The 21,717-nt window shown below is 42.0% G+C and overlaps 1 protein-coding gene across 4 annotated transcripts in view; it reads left to right on the forward strand.

Annotated features, from left to right (window-relative positions):
* DCAF1 (DDB1 and CUL4 associated factor 1) overlaps positions 1–21,717 on the forward strand; it is a 75,124-nt gene that overhangs the window by 32,277 nt on the left and 21,130 nt on the right. For all 4 annotated transcript variants that reach the window (XM_058678575.1, XM_058678574.1, XM_058678576.1 and 1 more), the window contains 14 exons: positions 688–761; positions 3,505–3,618; positions 4,665–4,802; positions 6,846–7,358; positions 7,639–7,740; positions 10,784–10,942; positions 12,833–13,012; positions 13,481–13,690; positions 15,668–15,837; positions 16,339–16,463; positions 17,060–18,326; positions 19,142–19,340; positions 19,795–19,877; positions 20,425–20,509. In XM_058678575.1, the coding sequence (XP_058534558.1) occupies positions 688–761; positions 3,505–3,618; positions 4,665–4,802; positions 6,846–7,358; positions 7,639–7,740; positions 10,784–10,942; positions 12,833–13,012; positions 13,481–13,690; positions 15,668–15,837; positions 16,339–16,463; positions 17,060–18,326; positions 19,142–19,340; positions 19,795–19,877; positions 20,425–20,509 (3,419 nt within the window). The remainder of the gene's footprint in view (positions 1–687; positions 762–3,504; positions 3,619–4,664; positions 4,803–6,845; positions 7,359–7,638; positions 7,741–10,783; positions 10,943–12,832; positions 13,013–13,480; positions 13,691–15,667; positions 15,838–16,338; positions 16,464–17,059; positions 18,327–19,141; positions 19,341–19,794; positions 19,878–20,424; positions 20,510–21,717) is intronic.

Genomic DNA, 21,717 nt, shown 5'->3' on the forward strand with positions numbered 1-21,717 from the left:
ATCACTTAAAAAAAAAATCTCAGTTTCATCCCTTGTAAACAGTGAGAGGACCCTGAGGTCCGTATTTGTGTTTATGATACATCCTCTAACTTTTGTGGATTACTGTGAGTTCCTGTAGCTTGGTAAAAACTTCCCTTTAGTAGCTTGCATCTTGTCTTCATTCTGTGGCTAAATTTACCTCTCCAGTAGTCTGAAAGGAAATGAAAGTAGATATCTGTGTTAAGATTATAGCACATCTTTTGATCATTAGCTAATTCTTTTACCTTCAGGTTGTACATTGAATAGATCCTAGATCTGTTATCTTTTCATACGTGCTAGGAAGTTAAGATGTCTAAGACCACTGCATCTTTAGGTTAGTGATTGCTTAGTGAAATTCACCCCATGCCTGGATGTCCGCCTGGGTTCTACTGTTTATCTGCTGCTGCAGTCGTTGTGTTTGGACATATAACCTAACTTCCCCAGACCACCCATCAAGGGCTTGGTTTCTGCCTTCTTGTGACTACATAGTCAGGGGTTTTCTTTGAAAATCTGCTTCATCACAAGAATCTTGTAGTGGTGGTGGTGGTTGTTTTTGCTTGTTGGCATTTTACTGGTATTTATAACAACCTAGGTGCCTTTGTAGAGCTCTTGAGTTGATTCACTGGGATGACTTACTCATTCCTTTGTTCCCCCCTCTTCTCTTGGTAGGTCGAGCTGATCCAGAATGTATGCTGGGCCACTTGCTGAGAATACTCTTCAAGAATGATGATTTCATGAATGCAGTAGGTTTGCTCTTACTTTCTTCCAGAGATTATCAGGAGATTCTGTAATTTTATTTGTTTTTTATTTTGCAAATTGTTTGCTTTTGCTAAAGCTTTGGCAAAGTTGGGATTAGAGTGGACAGGTTTTTAAAATGTGGAATTGGTCCAGTTGAAATAAGTTAATTATGGGTTTTGTCTTGTTAAAGTCTTAGTTGTGGGCAGATTTATTTTCTCTTTGGTGTAAACTTTGCCTGAGTGAATACTGGTGTGGGATCCCAAGGCATGTATGTTCATTTTTGGGTAAGATTTTGAATGTGAGAACATAAGAAAATAAAGGTGATGTGCAGGATGTAATTCTGCACTGACAGTGGTGTGTGCACTTGGGATGTGTCATAATAGAAAGGTGCTTTGTCTTTAACTTGAGGCTGTTGTGGAGAGTAAAGTGAATGAATGTGTGTGAAGAGTGACTGAGGGTAAGACTGTTCCACTCACAGCTCCTGCAAATAATAATTACCCAATACATCAATACATTGTAGCTGTTAGGTGGTGTTTTTTTTTTGTTTTGTTTTTGTTTTTTACAAAAATGATGCTTGAGGGAAGGGATTTTGGGGTTTATTTCTGGTTTCAATACTGCTCTATATTATATTGTTCAATGATAGTTTGGTCTTTGGGCAAATGACTTCAGCCTCTTTAAGCTTTGTTTTCCCCAAATGTTACTTGACTAGTCTGTAAAGTGAGGATACTAGTAAGATCGCTCAAAACATTTTTGTAATCTTTGAGTAAAATTAGGCTTGGAAAGGGCATGGCTCAGTGCCTGTCACATCATAAAGACCCCATGTTAGTATAATGACTCCCAAGTTTATTTCTATGTAACCAGTGTTGCTTCTCAGCTGCAGGTCACTTACTTCCTCCTGCCTTCTGGAGAATGTTGCATGGAGGTAGCCTACTGGGTGCCTTCAGTTCTTCTGTGTCTGACCATTGGCTGCACAGTCGATTTCTCTTATTTGACAGCTCAGTAATGATCTGGCCAGCTAGAAGGGATCATTTAGTCTCTTGCAAGCTTTCCTGTTCAGAGAATTTACAGATCTGTTGTTCTTTCCTCCTTCAACTTAGGATAGCCTTTAATCCTTTCTTTGTCATCAGACCTTAGTTTAACCACTGCTACCTCTTACTTGGTTACTACAATAGCCTCATTGGTTTCTTACTGTTTTTCCTCCTTTAATACATTCTCTGTAGTACAAAAATCTTTCTAAACCACAGAATATCCTGGTACCTCTTTCTTAATATATATTAGTGGTTTCTCAGTGTTCTCAGAATAAATTTAAATTCCTTAGTTTAGTGTAAAATTCTAATCTGTTCTCCCCAGCATCAGTTTTTTCCCTTCTGGTTCCCTCTTCTCTCACTCTTTGTAGATAATTCTCTTGTGCATTTTGTTCTGGCTTAGAATCATCCTCTCTCTAGCCTTCACTGATTCCTCTGCCAGAATTGTGTAATCTAGATGTTTCTGTAGCATGTTTCTGATGCTACCTTCACTCCAGCTATCAACTTTCCTTGAATTCTGAGAAATATTTTCATAGTGGGTTTGTGTCAGTAAGTATTTATTGTGGTGTACATAGCACCAAAGGGAGTGTCATTTAGTAGAGATTTAGTAAATTCTAAATGAGTGCCCAAAAGAAATTTTACTTACATATACATATGTATAGGTATATAAGTTTTTCACTAACCACTGTCAAGAACTGGGACGTCTTTTGTTCTATTTTATGAATCTGAAAAAATGTAAAAGGTTTGGGTGATTTTTTTGTGATATCCCTTGAACTTTAATTTCTTTGGTAGCTAAGTTTTTTTTTTTTGTTGTTTTGTTTTTTAAGATTTATTTATTTATTTTGCAAAGTCAGACATACAGAGAGGAGGAGAGACAGAGAAAAATATCTCCCATCCAATGATTCACTCCCCAAATGACCGCAATAGCCAGTGTTGTGCCGATCTGAAGCCAGGAGCCAGGAGATCCTCCGGGTCTCCCAAATGTGTTCAGGGTCCCAAGGTTTTGGGCTGTCTCGACTGCTTTCCCAGGCCACAAGCAGGGAGCTGGATGGGAAGCGGAGCTGCTGGGATTAGAACTGGCGCCCATATGGGATCCCGGGGCTTTCAAGGCGAGGACTTTAGCCGCTAGGCCATGGCGCTGGGCCCGCTAAGTTGTTTTATGGGGGATTTACAGCTTCAAAAGAAATTTTGTATAATAGTTTCATGGATCATAACTACTAGTACAAACTAAAGGTTCACTTCATGATTCATTTGTGTTTTTTTTTTAACATATATTTTTATTGCATTTCCTTTTTGTTAAAACTTATTACATTGCATTATGTGATACATTTTTTTATGCACTGGGATTCCCCCCGCCCCTCTCAAAACCCTCCCCCCACAGTGGATTGCTCCACCTTGTTGCATTTCCATAGTTCAAATTCAGTTGACATTCTTTCATTGGAGGTATTTACCAAGCATAAAGTCCAGCATCTTATTGTCCTGGGAAGTTCAATGGTTTCTTGGTGAGACCATCTCTGGTCTGAAGGTAGAGCCGGCAGAGTATCATTCCAATCAATTAAAAGTCCCAACATAATATTTCCAAATATTTACAACATTATGGCATTATTGACATGGTATTGATTAACCAATATGTTAATAGGAAAATGTGTTTGTGTTTTTTAAGACAAAGATGGGAATATGTTAGTGTTTATTGGACTGGGTTTTATTTTTTTTTCCTTTGCAGCTGGTGAATGCATATGTGATGACAAGCCGAGAACCCCCTTTGAACACTGCGGCTTGCAGACTCCTGCTGGACATCATGCCAGGGTTAGAAACTGCTGTTGTCTTTCAAGAAAAGGTACGGACTAAAAAGAAATGACATTTTATTGTTAATTGAATAGTGAACTGTTTGATATTTTCTTGAGTGTTTACAGGCTTTTTTCTTTATTTTTTTTTAGGAGTTATTTTTATTGGGAAGTCAGATATACAGAGAGGAGAGACAGACAGAAATATCTCCCATCCAATGATTCACTCCCTAAGCGGCCACAACAGCTGGTGTTGTGCTGATCCGGAGCCAGGAGTTCAGATTCTCTTCTGGGTCTCCCATATGGGTGCAGGATCCCAAAGCTTTGCGCCTTCCTCCACTGCTTTCCCAGGCCACAATCAGGGAGCTGGATGGGAAGCAGGGCCGCCGGGATCAGAACTTGTGCCCATATGGGTTCCCGACGCATTCAAGGCGAGGACTTTAAGCACTACGCTAGGCCACGGCTCTGGGCCCTAATTCTTAATTTTTAAGTTGAATTTTTTTGTAGTGTAAACTAGTGTAACCACTGTGGAAGTTAATGTGGAGAGTGGTCAGGAACTGAGAATTGATCTGCCATACAACCTAGCTATTTCATTCCCGGGAATATATTCAAATGAAATAAAATCTACATACTATAAAGTGACCTGTAACAGTAGTGTATTTAAAATGGCACAATTCATAATACTGAAAACATGGAAACAACCCAGATGCCTATCAACAGATCAATGGGTAAAATAACTATGGTACATCGGCTTTATGGAATACTAAGTAAGCATAAAAAGGATGAAATCCTACTATTTGTAACAGAATGGTCCCAACTGGAGCCCATTCTGTTTAGTGAAATAAGACAGTCCCAAAGGACAAATATCATGTATTTTCTATGGTATTAAAGTTGAGTTTTATTGACTAAGTTGAATTCTGTTGCATGAATGTATTTTAATAGCTCATCTATTGCCTTTTAGGGCATTTTTAACTCTTAAGAACAATGTGGCAATGTTTCATTGGTGTTTTTTCCTCACAGGATTAATGTTTTTGTTTATGTCTTTAGTTATGAAAGTGATCCTTTTCAGAATTATGCTGTTTAATTTTCTTTACTGTAGGAAGGTATTGTTGAGAATCTTTTCAAATGGGCCCGAGAGGCTGATCAGCCATTGAGGACTTATTCTACTGGACTGTTAGGAGGTGCTATGGAAAATCAAGACATTGCTGCCAACTACAGAGATGAAAATTCACAATTGGTAAGAACTTTCTTGGAATGAATTTTTGTGTAATATGAGAGAATATTCCCAACTTCTTTCCTTCTACTTAAATCTGAAGATGTAGATTCTGTTTACTACATTGTACTGAAGTATGGCTTACAGTGTCATTGTTCCAAGGTTATACTCCATGAGTTTCAGTTTTACTTCTAAACTTTGAAAATAGATATTTTTCATCTTGTCAAAGAATATTTTTAATATTTATTTATTTGAGAGAGAGAGTGAGCACTAGCTTTCATATACTAATTTGCTTTCCAAATGGCTGCAGATACGGCTATGTCTGTGCAAACCTAAAGCCAGGAGCCAGAAATTCCATCTGGGTCACCTACATGGGTGGTAGTTCTTGGGCCGTCTTCCATTGCCTTCCCACACCCATTTGTAGAACTGGATTGGAAGTAGAACAGTTGGGTCTCAGTCGGTGCTCCAACATGGGAAGTTGACATGCTTTACTTTTTGCTCCATGATACATGGCATCATACGTTGTAGAAAATTGAATTAGAAGGCACTTCTTTTTTTTTTTTAAGATTTTATTATTATTGGAAAGTCGGATATACAGAGAGGAGGAGAGACAGAGAGGAAGATCTTCCATCCGATGTTTCACTCCCCAAGTGAGCCGCAACGGGCCGGTACACGCCAATCCGATGCCGGGACCAGGAACCGCTTCCGGGTCTCCCACGTGGGTGCAGGGTCCCAAGGCTTTGGGCCGTCCTCTCCTGCTTTCCCAGGTCACAAGCAGGGAGCTGGATGGGAAGTGGAGCAGCCGGGATTAGAACCGGCGCCCATATGGGATCCCGGGGCTTTCAAGGCGAGGACTTTAGCCGCTAGGCCACGCCGCCGGGCCCAGAAGGCACTTCTTGTATGTCGAACCTAGCAGTTAAATTCCAGCATCCCTTGTTGGAGTACCTGGGTTTTGATACACAGCTGCAGCTTTTGACTCTAGTTTCCTGCTGCCATAAAACCTAGGAAGCAGGAAAGAAGGTTCGAATAATTGAGTTTCTGCCTCTGTATAAGAGACCTGGATGGAATTCCTGGCTTCAGCTCTGGTCCAGTCCCAGCTGTTAGGAGCTTTTGAGGAATGAACCAGTGAATGGCAGTGCTATACTCTCTGATAAATGGGCTTAAAAAGCTGATCAGCTGTTGAGTATATGTTCTGCTGAACTATCAGGAGATGCTGTCAAATAAATCAGTAAGAAATTTTAAAAGGTGCTTTTTTCAGTTAAAAATTTTAACAATGTGCATGGCTTTTTTCATAATAGGCATTTTATGTGAACTTTTAGAACACTCCATGTATATATGGTTTTAAAAATTATAAGCTCATCCTTTAAATGTTCTCACAAATTTTTGAAATACTCTCATATAGCAAAGCTGAATTTTATAGTGAGCAATCATTAATATACTAGTTAACTCAGGAGCATTTTACTATACTTTGTTATATAACCATCTGTCTGCCCTTCTGTGTATCTTTCATTCCAGTTGTTCTTAAATGTAGTTCCAAAGTTGAAGACATCATATAATGTTTAAAACTAAGCACAATGCCACCTTTTGGGTTTGGCCCAGAAAGTAATTTTAAAAGTGAACTTTAAAAATAAACTTTGTTATTATATACACTATTGATGACAGTGTTTAACAGAATACAAGTTGCACTAGCTAAAAGTTTGAAAAGCCTTCATGTTTGATATTTGAATAAACATTTTAAAAGTCATGACCATGTCTAGTTTCTGCCTCTTCAGATATGATGGTCCAGCCCCACTTGACCCAAAGAGATCATTTGTGAATGATGTGTTTTACATATAAATCTTCTGGTTTAGGTTTTCTGGAAGATTTTATGGGGGCAAGACTTTCAGGCTGTTGTTTATTTCATCAGATTATAGAACTCAAGTCTATATTTATCAAATCTAATACTAGACATTGGACTGATGCGTGAGTATCCACTTCTCCTTAAGTGGAAATAAGAATTATTTATTAAGACTTATTTAAGTAAAGATGCGTAAGAGATAACTCCTTTTACTCAATATCTGCTGATAGGTGGCTATAGTGCTTCGAAGACTGAGGGAGCTACAGCTTCAGGAAGTAGCCTTGCGGCAAGAAAACAAACGTCCCAGCCCACGGAAGCTCTCTTCTGAACCCCTTTTGCCTTTGGATGAGGAAGCTGTGGATATGGATTATGGCGACATAGCAGGAGATGTAGTGGATGGAGAGCAAGAAGAAGCTTCTGGAGATGTGGAGATCTCTTTTCATCTTGATTCAAGCCACAAGACCAGTAGTAGAGTAAACTCGGCAACCAAACCGGAGGAAGGAGTCTTGAAGAAAAACAAGTCAGCAAAACAGGGTGACAGAGAGAACTTTAGGAAAGCCAAGCAGAAGTTGGGGTTCTCGTCTTCTGATCCAGATCGCATATTTGTTGAGCTTTCTAACAGCAGCTGGTCAGAAATGTCCCCGTGGGTGATTGGCACCAATTATACCCTTTATCCTATGACTCCTGCTATTGAGCAGAGACTCATTCTTCAATATTTAACTCCTCTAGGAGAATATCAGGAGGTAAGAGCACTGTTCACACTTCAGTTTATGTATATACTTTACTTCTAGTATGTTTTATACAGCAATATGTTTTTACTCAGAAAATATCCTTCAAACCTGTTAAGTCTTATGTAGATCACTTGTGATAGGTCTGTTTGACCAGAGTGTGCTTAAATGTTTATTCTTTGTAAGTGAGAAGAGGTGAAGTGCCTCATTTCTTCAACATTACTTGGTCATAAGGAGGAAATAGGAAATATATGAAAAGTTAAAATGTAATAGTTGCTTTTGCTCTTCATTTCAGCTACTTCCCATATTCATGCAGCTTGGATCACGAGAGTTGATGATGTTCTATATTGATCTGAAGCAGACTAATGATGTCTTGCTTACGTTTGAGGCCCTCAAGGTAAAGTTCTCCACAAGTATTCATTCGCTGATCTTTTTCTTTCTTTCTTTTTTTTTTGTTTTTAAAGATTTATTTATTATTTTCGTTACAAAGTCAGATATACAGAGAGGAGGAGAGACAGAGAGGAAGATCTTCTGTCCGATGTTTCACTTCCCAAGTGAGTGCAACGGCCAGTGCTGCGCTGATCTGAAGCCGGGAACCAGGAACCTCTTCTGGGTCTCCCAAGCGGGTGTTCAAGGTCCCAAAGCTTTGGACTGTCCTCGACTGCTTTCCCAGGCCACAAGCAGGGAGCTGGATGGGAAGTGGAGCAGCCGGGATTAGAACTGGTGCTCATATGGGATCCCGGGGCGTTCAAGGCGAGGACTTTAGCCGCTAGGCCACTGTGCCGGGCCCTCTTTCTTTCTTTTTTAAGATTTATTTATTTTTATTGCAAAGTTAGATATACAGAGAGAAGGAGAGACAGAGAGGAAGATCTGTCCGATGATTCACTCCTGAAGTGACCACAACGGCCGGTACTGTGCTGATCCGAAGCTGGGAGCCAGGAGCTCTTCTGGGTCCCCAGGTTTTGGGCCATCCTTGACTGCATTCCCAGGCCACAATCAGGGAGCTGGATGGGAAGCGGGACCATCCGGATTAGAACTGGCGCCCATATGGGATCCTGGTGCATTCAGGGCGAGGACTAGCTGCTAGGCCACCGTGCTGGGCCCCTCTTTATTTTTTTTAATTGGAAAGTCAGATTTACAGAGAGAAGGAGATATAGAGAGACAGAATTTTCTTCTACTGGTTTACTTCCCAAGTGGCCAAAATAGCTGAAGCGGAGCCAATCCAAAGCCAGGATCCTGGAGCCTCCTCTGGGTCTCCAACACGGGTGCAGGGTCTCAAGACTTCCAGATTGCAAGGAGGGAGCTGGATGGGAAGTGGAGCAGTTGGGTTTAGAATCAGTGCCCATATGGCACCTGGTGTATGCAAGGCAAGCACTTAGCCACTAGGCTATTGTACTGGGCCCTAGTGAGCTTTTTCCTTACAGAGAAGCTCTTAACGTGTTTTGGCAAAAAACATCTTGGGGTTTTATTGCTGAGGGTGTGTCTATTGCCAGATGCATCAGAATAAAGCCAATGAAACATGCTCATTTAGGTAGGGTGATGAGACTTACCAGCTGTTGAATGTTGAGGTAGATAGTAGCTCTAGAGCTAGGAGTAACCTCTTATTACTGAAGAGAAATGAAAAGTTATATATAGATACACATTAAGAAACTGGAGGGTAATTGGGACACTGGAACTCAAACTAGTACTCTGATGTCCTGTGTCACAGGCTGTGAGTCAGCCTGGTGCTCCACAATGCCAGCTCGTTTCGTTGGGTAAGTCAGAATTTCAGTGTTGATATTTCAGAGCTGTGCTGTCCGGTGGAGTGTTCTGTGATGTTAGAGATAGTACATATCTGCCTTGTTCAGTACAGTAACTTCTTAGCCGTTTTTGACTCTGGAGTACCAGAAATGTAGCTAGTGCCTTTGAATTTTTTATTTAGTTCTAATTTCAGTGAAATTAGTAACAGATGGCCATTGACTACTTCCTTGAACAGTACAGTTTCAGAAGTTACTGAAATGCAGTAGAACTAAGGTAATATGCCTTTCAGACCCAAGAAATTTTACATTTGAAGGAGGCCAGACATACTTGGAGCAACATATATCCCTATATCTGAGGTGTGGGAGGTGTGGGTGGTGTGGGTGGGGATCTGTGTGTACATTCATGTGTATGCTTGGAACTTGGGACAAAGCTAGAAATCAGAGGTGTGTCTCAGGTACCTGAAGGTAGTACTTTCATTTTCATTTTGAAACAAGACACAGTAGACAGATTGACATTACTATTTCTGCAAGTTTTTGAAGGATTATGATGAGTGTTATTGTTCAGCTGCTTCCATGTAAAGTCTTTTGAGTGGTAAAAGGGGAAAATCATGAAAGAGACCCTTCTTACAGGAAGACTGTAGAAACAGCTGTGCCATTTGTTCAGAAGGAAGACTCAGTGGCTTAAGAGAAGGTATGGGTATCAAAGTTAGTAGAAATGAAATGGATTAAAGTAATAAATTGAGGAGAAACTAGACTTTATGTAGGGAAGCGAAATAAGGGAAGAAAATAGAATCTTTGCCAATGGCAGTGAGGTAAGCTGAGTTGTAGGTGTTAGTGAAGTGTGGAGATGAGATTCTTTATAAAGGTCAAGGCTGCTTGATCTTTGTTTCATCATTCATCCATAGTAACAGTGGGAAATCTCCCCAAGTGTTACAGGGGAGCCTTAGTTGCTTTTCAGAGGGAGGACTGGATGGAAGGGTAAAGAGGCTGTGGAGCAGACCAAAAAATATGGTAATAAGAGAAGAGGGGACATGAATTATGTATGAGGCTTAGCCTGAATCTCAATATGGAGAGAATTTCTAAAAATGTTTTTGCCATTGACCTTGATCAGCTTGGTATGGCTATCAAGCCATGTAATTGCAAGTTTGTACTGTCTATCGCTGCAAGATAACGTTTGAGTGGGACACAGGAAGAACAGCCCTCTTTCTCCTAGGGCCCTGTCCATATTGGGCTGGATTCAGAGTCGTCTTGTGCTGTTATTCCCTGCCCTGAAAATTGTACAGATTGGACCTCCCAGATAAACTAGTGGGAATTAAATGGGAAGTTAACATAATAGATCTGTTAAAGATCTATTTAAAATGCATACTGGTTAGTTTGAAAAATTTCCTGGTTTCTGTGGTTTGCTCACGATTCTTTGGGAATATATTGAAAATCAGTTTAAAAGAAGGTAAATTTCAGCTAATGCTGAGCCATAGCTAGAACATAGAGCTGATTATAATAAAGGAAGTGAGAGGGTTGGCAACACTTCATGTCTTAAAAACTGTTGAAATGTTAAGTTTAAAAAAGCTTTTTGTTTAAATGAAGTTGTGAAGAGGTGCCTGTCTACTTAGAAAACTCTTTAGATTTAGCAGCTCGATATTCTGTCAAGAAATGTACTTTTTTTCTGGATTGTTTGATGGTAATTGTGTACTTATTGTTTAGCACTTAGCTTCTCTCCTGCTGCATAACAAATTTGCCACAGAATTTGTTGCTCATGGTGGAGTACAGAAATTGCTGGAAATTCCTCGTCCTTCAATGGCTGCAACTGGTGTATCTATGTGCTTGTATTACTTGTCTTACAACCAAGATGCCATGGAAAGAGTAAGTACAGTCCATTTAGGTATATGGGAATGGAGTTAAATAGAAGATAGTTTATCTGTTTTTAAAGAATTGTTTTTATTGGAAAAGTATATTTACAGAGAAGGGAGAGAAAGAAAGATCTTGCATCTGCTGGCTCACTGCCCAAGTGGCTGCAGCGGCTGAAGCTAAGCCAGTCCGAAGCCAGAAACCAGGAGCTTCCTCTGGGTGTCCCACGCAGGTGCAGGGTCCCAAGGACTTGGATCTTCCTCTGCTGCTTTACCAGGCCACAATCAGGGAGCTCGATGAAATGCAGAGATACCAGAATATGAACTGGTGTCCATATGGGATCCCAGCACATGCAAGGCGAGGACGTTAGCCACTAGGCTACAGCTCTGTGCCCATTTTTAATAGTTTATTTTATTCATTTGAAAGAGTTACAGAGAAAGGGACCTTTCATTTGCTGATTCATTCCCCCATATGCCTGCAACTGCTAGGGCTGGACCAAACCAGAGCCAGGAGCGGCTTCTGGATCTCCCATGTGGGTAGAGAAGCCAGATTTTTTTTTTTTTAAGATTTATTTATTTTTATTGGAAAGGCAGATATACAGAGAGGAGGAAAGAAAAAGAGGAAGATCTTTCGTCTGATGGTTCACTTCCCATGGGGCTGCATGGCTGGAGCTGAGCCAGTCTGAAGCCAGGAGCCAGGAACTTTTTCCGGGTCTCCCACGTGGGTACAGGGTCCAAAAGCTTTGGACTGTCTTCGACTGCATTCCCAACCACAAGCAGGGAGCTGGATGGGAAGTGGGCCTGCCAGGATTAGAACCTGTGCCCATATGGGATCCCGGTGCTTTTAAGACAAGGACTTTAGTTGTTATGCTATGGTGTTGGGCCCCCCCCCCTTTTTTTTTTTTAAGATTTACTTATTTCCATTGGAAAGTCAGATTTACAGAGAACAGAGAAGACACAGAGAAAGATTTTCTATCTGTTGGTTTACTCCCCAAGTGGCCACAATGGCTGGAGGTGAGCCGATCTGAGGCTAGGTGCCTGGATCTTCCTGTGGGTCTCCATCATGATTGCAGGGTCCCAAGACTCTGGGCTGTTGGTTTACTCCCCAAGTGGCCACAACGGCTGGAGGTGAACCGATCTGAGGCTAGGTGCTTGGATATTCCTCTGGGTCTCCGTCATGATTGCAGGGTCCCAAGGCTCTGGGCTGTCCTCGACTGCTTTCCTAGGCCACAAGCAGGGAGTTTGAAGGAAGGTGAAACAGCTGTGATATGAACCGGCACCCAGATGAGATCGCAGCACATGCAAAGCAAGGACCCCAGCCACCAGGCCATTGTGTTGGGTCCTGGGAGCTGATTCTTATACTATTCCCTGCTGCCTTCCCAGGCACAGTAGTAGGGGACTGCATTGGAAGTGAAGTAGCTGGGACTGAAACTGTTGACCATTTGGGATGCTAGTTCCACAGGTGGCAGCTTAACTCACTGTGCAAGTACCAGAGGCAGAATTAGAAGAGATTTAGTAATGGGAGTGTTAGTTATCAGCCATATTAGTAAATGTGGCCATTTTTATGATTTGGGTGACGTCTCTTATTTTGGAACCTTTTCCTCATCTGTGAAGTAAGAATCCAAAACCTATGTAGCAGTCATTGTGAGCATTAAATGAGGAATATATGTGTTAACAGTAAGTATAGGTTGAATTAATTTGGATAGTTTGCAGATTTGAATGGATTATGTTGTTAAATTGTAACTTCAAGAATGGCTTGACCAAGAGCGATGATTGTAGTTTGCAAAGATACCAACCTGTACTTGTGAGTTTTTTTTTTTAATCTTTTTTAAAGGCTCCTTTGCCCAAAAAAATTTTTTAAAAAACATGTGTGTATATATATATGTTTTGCTTCAATATTTTGCAGGTTTGCATGCATCCACACAACGTTCTGTCTGATGTGGTGAACTATACTCTGTGGTTAATGGAATGTTCTCATGCCTCAGGATGCTGCCATGCTACCATGTTTTTCTCAATTTGTTTCTCATTTCGGGCTGTCTTGGAGCTCTTTGACCGCTACGATGGTCTTCGTCGTCTGGTGAATTTGGTGAGGTTCTTTCAGAGGCTTCTTTGCACTTCTGAGTAGGAGCACTGCTTATCTTCACTGCCCTTCAGTAGCACCTCTTTGGAGAGGAAGCTTGTGATTGGATGAGTTTGTTCTTACTCTTTGTGTGAAGTCTTTTTCCTGCCTCCTTGTTTTGCTTCCTCCTTAGTGGTTGGAGAATTCTCTGGCCATTATACTTTTACTTTGGTTATCATTATAGGAGGACTTACTCTTGAAATTTTTATCTTACTGAGTTGCAGTTTATATCTGTATGTCTTTCTATGTGATTAAAACCTCTTACTTTTTGATATGGGTTTGCAGTTTTGCTGTCATCTAGCTGCTATTAGCATGTTACATATAGAAACACCTGGTTATTTGGCAATTCTCTCAAATTTCTCTTTTTGTGTGTGTGTGTGCTCTTCTTTTTTATTCCTACTGATTCCCTCTAATCTTTCACTTTGTTCTTATTAGATTAGTACTTTGGAGATTCTAAATTTGGAAGATCAAGGTGCCCTTCTGAGTGATGATGAAATATTTGCTAGCCGGCAAACTGGGAAACATACTTGCATGGCCTTGCGCAAGTACTTTGAAGCTCACCTGGCCATTAAATTGGAACAAGTAAAGCAGTCGCTTCAGAGGACCGAGGGTGGCATTCTTGTTCATCCTCAACCCCCATACAAGGTGAGAGGATATAGTTAGTGCTCCCAGTCACATCTTGGCCTGAAACTCATATTCAGATCTGTGGAGTCTCTGAGATACACATTATGTTGGGTCAGACTTGTCCTGACTGGAAACAAAAAGTTGAAAGTAGACACATAAGTGAACCTTAAGGATTTAGATTGCTCCCAATTTTTTTTTTTTAAGATTTACCTTTTTTTTGGCCTGGTGCGGTGGCCTAGCAGCTGAAGTTCTCGCCTTGATTGTACCAGGATCCCATATGAGCACCGGTTCTAATCCCTGCTGCTCCACTTCCCAACCAGCTCCCTGCTTGTGGCCTGGGAAAGCAGTTGAGGACGGCCCAAGGCCTTGGGATCCTGCACCCATGTGGGAGGCTCGGAGGGGGTTCCTGGCTCCTGGCTTCAGATTGGCGCAGCACCGGCTGTTGCGGCTCACTTGGGGAGTGAATCATCGGATGGAAGATCTTCCTCTCTGTTTCTCCTCCTCGCTGTATATCTGACTTTGCAATAAAAATAAATTATTTTTTATTGGAAAGGTAGATTTACAATGAGAAAGACAGAGAGAATGATCTTCTGTTTGATGATTCACTCCCTATGTGGCCGCAACAGCTGCAATTGAGCCAATCCAAAGCCCTGGAGCTGCTTTTGTGTGTCTCACGTGGGTGCAGAGTCCCAAATTTTGGGCCATTCTCAACTGCTTTCCCAGGCCACAAGCAGGGAGCTGGATGGGAAGTAGGGCACCCAGAGACCGGCACCCATATGGGATCCTGGTGGATGCAAGATGAGGGTTTATCCACTAGGCTGTTGGTCCAGACCCAGTGTTTCTACTTTCATCTTACATTCACGGGGAAGCAAAGGGTGTCCCTTTCCGTTGACTGGCTTCTTATGAGCCTCTGGGATGGAGTGCTTATCTTGTGCTACCCTTCAGTCCCAGGTGAGGGTGAGTGTAGCCTGGGAAAGGGGTCATTTGGTTGACAGGTAGGCAGACTGTTAATACACAACTTAATACAGAAGTCTGTGACATCCTCAGCTCCACACACACATTGTCACTCTTTTTTTTTTTTTAAAGATTTATTTATTTTTATTACAAAATCAGATATACAGAGAGGAGGAGAAACAGAGAGGAAGATCTTCTGTCCAATGATTCACCTCCAAGTGAGCCGCAACGGCCAGTGCTGCGCCGATCCGAAGCCGGGAACCAGGAACCTCTTTCGGGTCTCCCACATGGATGCAGGGTCCCAGGGCTTTGGGCCATCCTCTCCTGCTTTCCCAGGCCACAAGCAGGGAGCTGAATGGGAAGTGGAGCTGCTAGGATTAGAACTGGGATCCATATGGGATCCCGGTGTGTTCAAGGTGAGGACTTTAGCCTCTAGGCCACACCGCCGGTCCCACATTGTCACTCTTGAAGTTGTTGGGCTTTTCTGTGGCTGCTGCATTGGCTTGCTGTGGTTATGGCATATCAAGGATCCTGATGTCAGGCCCCTGGTCTGCGTCTTCCTGTCCTGAGGCATGAATGTTTATTCTAAAGCCTGCTGGTTGTCTAGTAGTAGCTTTTAGAGAGAATCAACAGGTCCATAAAACATGTGTGCCTTTAAGTGCTGTACCCTTAGTGTAGAGGAAACAACATCTTCATGTGGGGATGGCCCCGGGCCTTGGCAGATGGCTTAGGCTCTAGGCCATCTCCAAGGTCCTCCCAAGGAAAGAAGAAAAAGCACTTTTATGATTTAAAAGAGACAAATTGAAAAGATACCAATACGTGGTGCTTGATTCTCTCTGAGGCTGATACACAATTTTTTAGGTTATACAATGAAAGGCGAAACATTACATAGCCATTTTACCTAAGGACTATTTATTCTAGAATTGTGGAATTTGAGATTTATTGTTACATTTGTTATTAAAATCTATTGACCAGTGAACTGTGTTTAAGAAAGTAGGTGGGGAATGATAGAGTTGGATATGATGATAACATCTCTCCTTCCAGGCATGTTCATATACCCATGAACAGATTGTGGAGATGATGGAGTTTTTGATAGAGTATGGCCCAGCACAGCTGTACTGGGAACCAGCTGAAGTCTTCCTCAAGCTGTCTTGTGTGCAACTCTTATTGCAGCTCATTTCAATTGCCTGCAACTGGAAGACATATTATGCAAGGTGAGATCAGAGAGAAGTTTCAAATGAAGTTCCATTCTGCTTACTGCTTTTGTAAAGTTGATGCTGGTTTGCACATGGTGTGTGATAAAAGATAATTTGAAGTTTTAAGACTTGAATCTGAGAAATTAGATTAAGCATGAACGTATTTTAAAGGTATTTGTGTGTGCATATGTAATATAGACTCAGTGATTGTAAGTATTGCTTAGTAGGCCTTTAGAACATCTATACTCTTTTTTTTTTTTTAAAGATTTATTTTATTTTTATTACAAAGTCAGATATACTGAGAGGAGGAGAGATAGAGAGGAAGTGGAGCTGCCGGGGTTAGAACTAGCGGCCATATGGGATCAAGGCGAGGACCTTAGCCACTAGGCCACGCTGCCGAGCCCAGAACATCTATCTCTTAGAGAGAAGTGGTTCTGATCTGTTTTGTATCTTTCCACAAGCTGTTGTTATTGTGGCTGTGTTTTAGTTTCCCTTTGAGTAATTATTCTTCCTGTCCAGGAATGATACTGTGCGCTTTGCCTTGGATGTCCTGGCTATTCTCACCGTGGTGCCAAAAATCCAGCTGCAGCTGGCAGAATCTGTGGATGTGCTAGATGAGGCTGGCTCTACTGTCTCCACTGTGGGTAGGTGATACCTTGACACTCTTGTTGGGTCTTGGTCTGGCTTTGCTTTCCTTTGCTCTTACGGTAATTTGCTTGAGCTTATGTGGGGATGTTAGAACCCATGGTAGTGGGGAAGGGTCTTGTCTTTGACTTGCTAGTAGTGCCATACAGATTTCCTGTAAAGGGAATCATGTGTTTTTTAATGTACATGCTTTTCTCCATTCCTGAAAACTGTATGAGTTTTGGACAAACAAGGTTTGTGAGAAAAATGGTTTGGGATAGATAGTAAAAACTTAAGCAGCGTGAATATTAATGAAATAAGTGACAGATAACTGAAAATGGGTAAAAATGATCTTGCACACAAAAGGAAAATAAACTTTGAGATATACTTTATTAAGATTAGGGGCTTGGCGTGGGTGCTGCTGAGGTGGACATGAGAAGTATTGGAGATACTGGTTGTATTTTATACAAACAGTTCCTTAATACTTTGAACATTTTTGTAGTTTCTTCTTTAGAAGTAGAACAAAAATAATGGAATGGAACCTTTTGACTCAGAATATTGAGGTCGGTCGTGAGTTTTACAAGGAATGATACAATTTTTTTTCCCCTTTCATTAGGTATCAGCATTATTTTGGGAGTGGCTGAGGGTGAGTTCTTTATCCATGATGCTGAAATTCAGAAGTCAGCACTTCAAATTATCATCAATTGTGTGTGTGGCCCAGATAACCGCATATCCAGTATTGGCAAATTTATCTCTGGAACTCCTCGGAGGAAGCTGCCTCAGACCCCCAAAAGCAGTGAGCACACCCTGGCGAAGATGTGGAATGTGGTCCAGTCCAACAATGGCATCAAGGTTCTCCTGTCCTTACTCTCTATTAAGATGCCCATCACTGATGCAGACCAGATCCGTGCCCTGGCCTGCAAGGCTCTGGTGGGCCTCTCTCGCAGCAGTACTGTCCGGCAGATCATCAGCAAACTGCCCCTTTTCAGCAGCTGCCAGATCCAGCAGCTGATGAAGGAGCCTGTGCTGCAGGACAAGCGCAGTGACCATGTCAAGTTCTGCAAGTATGCCGCTGAGCTCATTGAACGGGTGTCAGGAAAGCCACTTCTCATTGGCACAGATGTGTCTCTAGCACGCCTGCAGAAAGCGGATGTTGTCGCACAGTCAAGGATCTCCTTTCCTGAGAAAGAGTTACTTCTGTTGATAAGAAACCATCTCATTTCTAAAGGGCTAGGAGAAACAGCAACGGTGCTGACAAAGGAGGCCGACTTGCCCATGACTGCTGCCTCCCATTCTTCTGCCTTTACCCCAGTAACTGCTGCTGCTGCTTCACCTGTCTCTCTTCCCCGAACCCCTCGAATTGCTAATGGCATTGCGACTCGACTAGGCAGCCATGCTGTCGTGGGTGCCTCTGCCCCCTCTGCCCCCACTGTCCATCCTCAACCACGGCCGCCTCAGGGTTCACTAGCTTTGCCTGGACCATCTTATGCAGGCAATTCCCCTTTGATTGGTAGGATCAGTTTTATCAGAGAGAGGCCGTCACCTTGCAATGGCAGGAAAATCAGAGTGTTGCGGCAAAAGTCGGACCATGGCGCCTACAGCCAAAGCCCAGCCATAAAAAAACAGTTGGACAGACATCTTCCTTCCCCACCTACACTGGACAGTATCATCACAGAATATCTTAGGGAGCAACATGCTCGCTGCAAGAACCCAGTAGCCACCTGCCCACCTTTCTCTCTCTTTACTCCTCACCAGTGTCCTGAGCCAAAACAGAGGCGGCAAGCGCCAATAAATTTTACCTCAAGGCTAAACCGTAGGGCATCATTTCCAAAGTATGGAGGGGTAGATGGTGGATGCTTTGATAGACACCTTATCTTTAGCAGGTAAGAGGCCCTCTCTTATCTTTGGAATTGGAATTATATTTCTATTTAAATCAAGGTATTGGGACAGCACCTGCATAGAGTGGCTAGTCTTGCTCTGAAATAACTGTTATCACTTTAATACATAAGCAATCTGTGGTCACTTTCTGTTTACCATGGAGTTTCTTGTCATTAGTGGCATTACTTGCATATTGCATTATCATCCCTAGAGAACTCATGCTTTCCAATCAGGACCCCATAAGTGGTTTAGTCCTGGTTCAAGTTGCCTCCCATTTTGAATTTAAAGTGTGTGTACATACACACACATATGTATATGCACTGTATATATATGTATTTAACATATACTTGAAAGGCATAGAGACAGAAATAAGAAAGATCCACCTGTTTGTTCACTCCCCAAATACCTGTCACAGCTGAAGCTTTGCCAGCCACCAGGAACTCAGTCTGGTTTAGGGGTCTGTGGCTTTTCCATCTTCTCTGCTTCCCAGAGTGAGCATTAGCAGGAAGCTGAATTGGAAGCAGGAAGTCAGAACAGGCATTCTTATACGGAATGTGGTCATCTGGACCAGCATGCACTAAATACCTACTTAATATTGTGATTCTTTAATCTCTGGAAAAGGGATCACAGTTTTAAAGGAGTGCGATTTTTGTTATTTAAATCTGTGAATGGAAGTCCCTTTCTCATTTTAATTGAAAAAGAAGCTTTGAATTGTGATATTTAAAAGAATCTACTTTAGACCTAAATCCTGCTAGCAAGGTTTTCCTGTTCTGAGTGATAGCACATTTCTTTGCCTCTGAATTTCTTTTGTTTTGTTTAGATTCCGTCCTATTTCAGTGTTCCGGGAAGCCAATGAAGATGAGAGTGGCTTCACCTGCTGTGCGTTCTCAGCACGGGAGCGATTCCTAATGCTTGGCACTTGCACAGGGCAGCTGAAGCTGTATAATGTATTCAGTGGACAGGAGGAGGCCAGTTACAACTGTCACAACTCGGCCATCACACACCTTGAACCTTCCAGGGTGAGGGTCCCTTTTTCCTGGGTCCTCTGAATTGTTCTAAGATGGGTTGATGAACTCCCCTTTTAAGGGGGTTTCTTTTGAAGAGGTCTTGCCTTGAAAGTCTAGGTGAAATCCAGTAGACACTAAGGGGAAACTGAGGAATGTGGCCACATATTTAGAGAACCATCTTTGATGTTTCTCCAAGATTTTTTTCACTTTGTTTGAAATTGTATTTTTGTTAATCATTCAGAAAGATATAACAGTAATACTTTCCTAACTATATTGTCTTCTAGTATACTTCAAGTTACCTGTATTTAAATTCTAGTGACTTCTGATTATGTCTTGGTTCCTGAGAGTTCTGTTTTGTCTTTAATCCAGTAATGCTTTTATGTGCATATTTTTAAAATACTAATGATAAATATCTCCCTCTGCATGTATGTCAACACACGGTTCCCCTCCTTGGGCCTTTTTTCAGGACGGGTCCTTGCTGCTGACATCTGCTACTTGGAGCCAGCCTTTGTCTGCACTTTGGGGAATGAAATCAGTGTTTGATATGAAGTATGTATCTGCTCTTGCAGCCTACTGTCTTTATGTTTAATTACATAATTTTTATCACTTTCATCTGGTTCTTTGGGAAAGAGGGATGCTGTGATTGCTAACCTCCATATTTGAGGCTCTCAAAGTATATACTTTGAATTGGTCAGCAGATCCTTCACTTAATCAAATGGCCATCTGTTTACTTTCTTGCATTCACAGAAGACAGTTGTGAGCTTATCTCTGGTATTTGAAAGGCACATGTGCCCTGTGACCGTTTTTTTTTTTTTTTTTTTAAATTACATTGCATTATGTGACACCGTTTCATAGGCACTGGGATTCCCCCCACCCCTCCCCAAACCGCCCCATGGTGGATTCCTCCACTTTGTTGCATTACCCCTGTGACCATTTTTCAACCAAGGGTCTGCTGAGACAAACTGATGGAGGGACTGTTCTTTTTAATCTAAATGTATAATTGTTTCCTCTCTGGGAGCCAAAGCATAAGAGGCTGGAGAGTATGTGGGCGTATGTCCTGAACGTCTGACATTTTAGTACTTGTGTCTGTCCATAGGCATTCCTTCACAGAAGACCACTATGTTGAATTCAGTAAGCATTCTCAGGATCGGGTCATAGGCACGAAGGGGGACATTGCCCATGTAAGTGCTTAAGAATTCACTGCTTTCAGCTTGTTTTGCCCATTTGTTAGTGCTGAAGTGTTCTGGACTAATTGTGAGGATTTAAGTGGGTATCTAGAAATTGTACAGTGATGTTCTTTCTAAACTTGGAAAGTGTGTTAACGTAATTTTAAGCTCTGTGGGAAAAATGTGGAAGGACTGAACGTGAACTTAGTTCGGCTGTTTGAGGAAGGTCTCCTCTGCACAGCAGATACTCTGAGTTCTTGCCAAGTATCGAATAAGACAAAGTCCTTGCCTTTATGGGACTGTATGGGGCCTAAGTTGGCTGGAGAAGGAGGTAGGTTAAGAGGAAGGAAATGCTTGGTGGTGTGGTCAGGACCTGTTTTGTAAGCTTCATTGGTTGGAGAATGTTTAAGCATAGCCTTGAAGGACTTGGGACTATCAGGCAGATTTCTAGATACTAGTATGCTAAGAAGTAGGGAATGGCCAGGAAACAGCCCTGTTTGGGAGATGGGAGGGAGAGGAAAGCATAAGAGCTGAGGTCAGTAATGAGTATGTACCCTGAAGCATCTTGTAGGAGGTAGTTGAAACTTTTGGCTTTTCTTTGGAGGAAAATGAGGACAGTAGGAGGATGGCAGATTTGCCACTGAATATAAAATTCCCGAAGAATGACTGGTTTCTGTGAGAGAGGTGACCACAGATGTTCTAAGACAGGAAGATATTATGCCCAGCACAATGCAGATAGGCACGGAAGTCATGGGAAGTAATAGGCCATAGTCCTGAGGTTTTGGATATAGTGACATTCGTTGAGAATTATACAGATTGGAAGCTGAGAAATCTTGGATAAAGTGAAAATTAGTGGAGTTGTCCACATATCAGTAGTGTTTATAGTCATGAACCTGGATAAGAACAAGGGGCTAGAGAATAGAGGTGTGCCCTGTCATCTGCCAATATTAGAAGTTGCCAAGTTAGGGAGCAGTCTTGATAAATGAGCAGTAAGGCAGATGGAAACTCCAGAAAAAGATAGCCTAGAAACCAAGGGAAGACTTTTTTTTTTTTTTAATTTATTTTATTACAAAGTCAGATATACAGAGAGGAGGAGAGACAGAGAGGCAGATCTTCCGTCTGATGATTCACTCCCCAAGTGAGCTGCAACGGCCGGTGCTGCGCCGATCTGAAGCTGGGAACCAGGAACCTCTTTCGGGTCTCCCAAGTGGGTGCAGGGTCCC

Source organism: Ochotona princeps, chromosome 21 (genome assembly GCF_030435755.1).
Source record: "Ochotona princeps isolate mOchPri1 chromosome 21, mOchPri1.hap1, whole genome shotgun sequence".
Lineage (NCBI taxonomy): Eukaryota > Metazoa > Chordata > Mammalia > Lagomorpha > Ochotonidae > Ochotona > Ochotona princeps.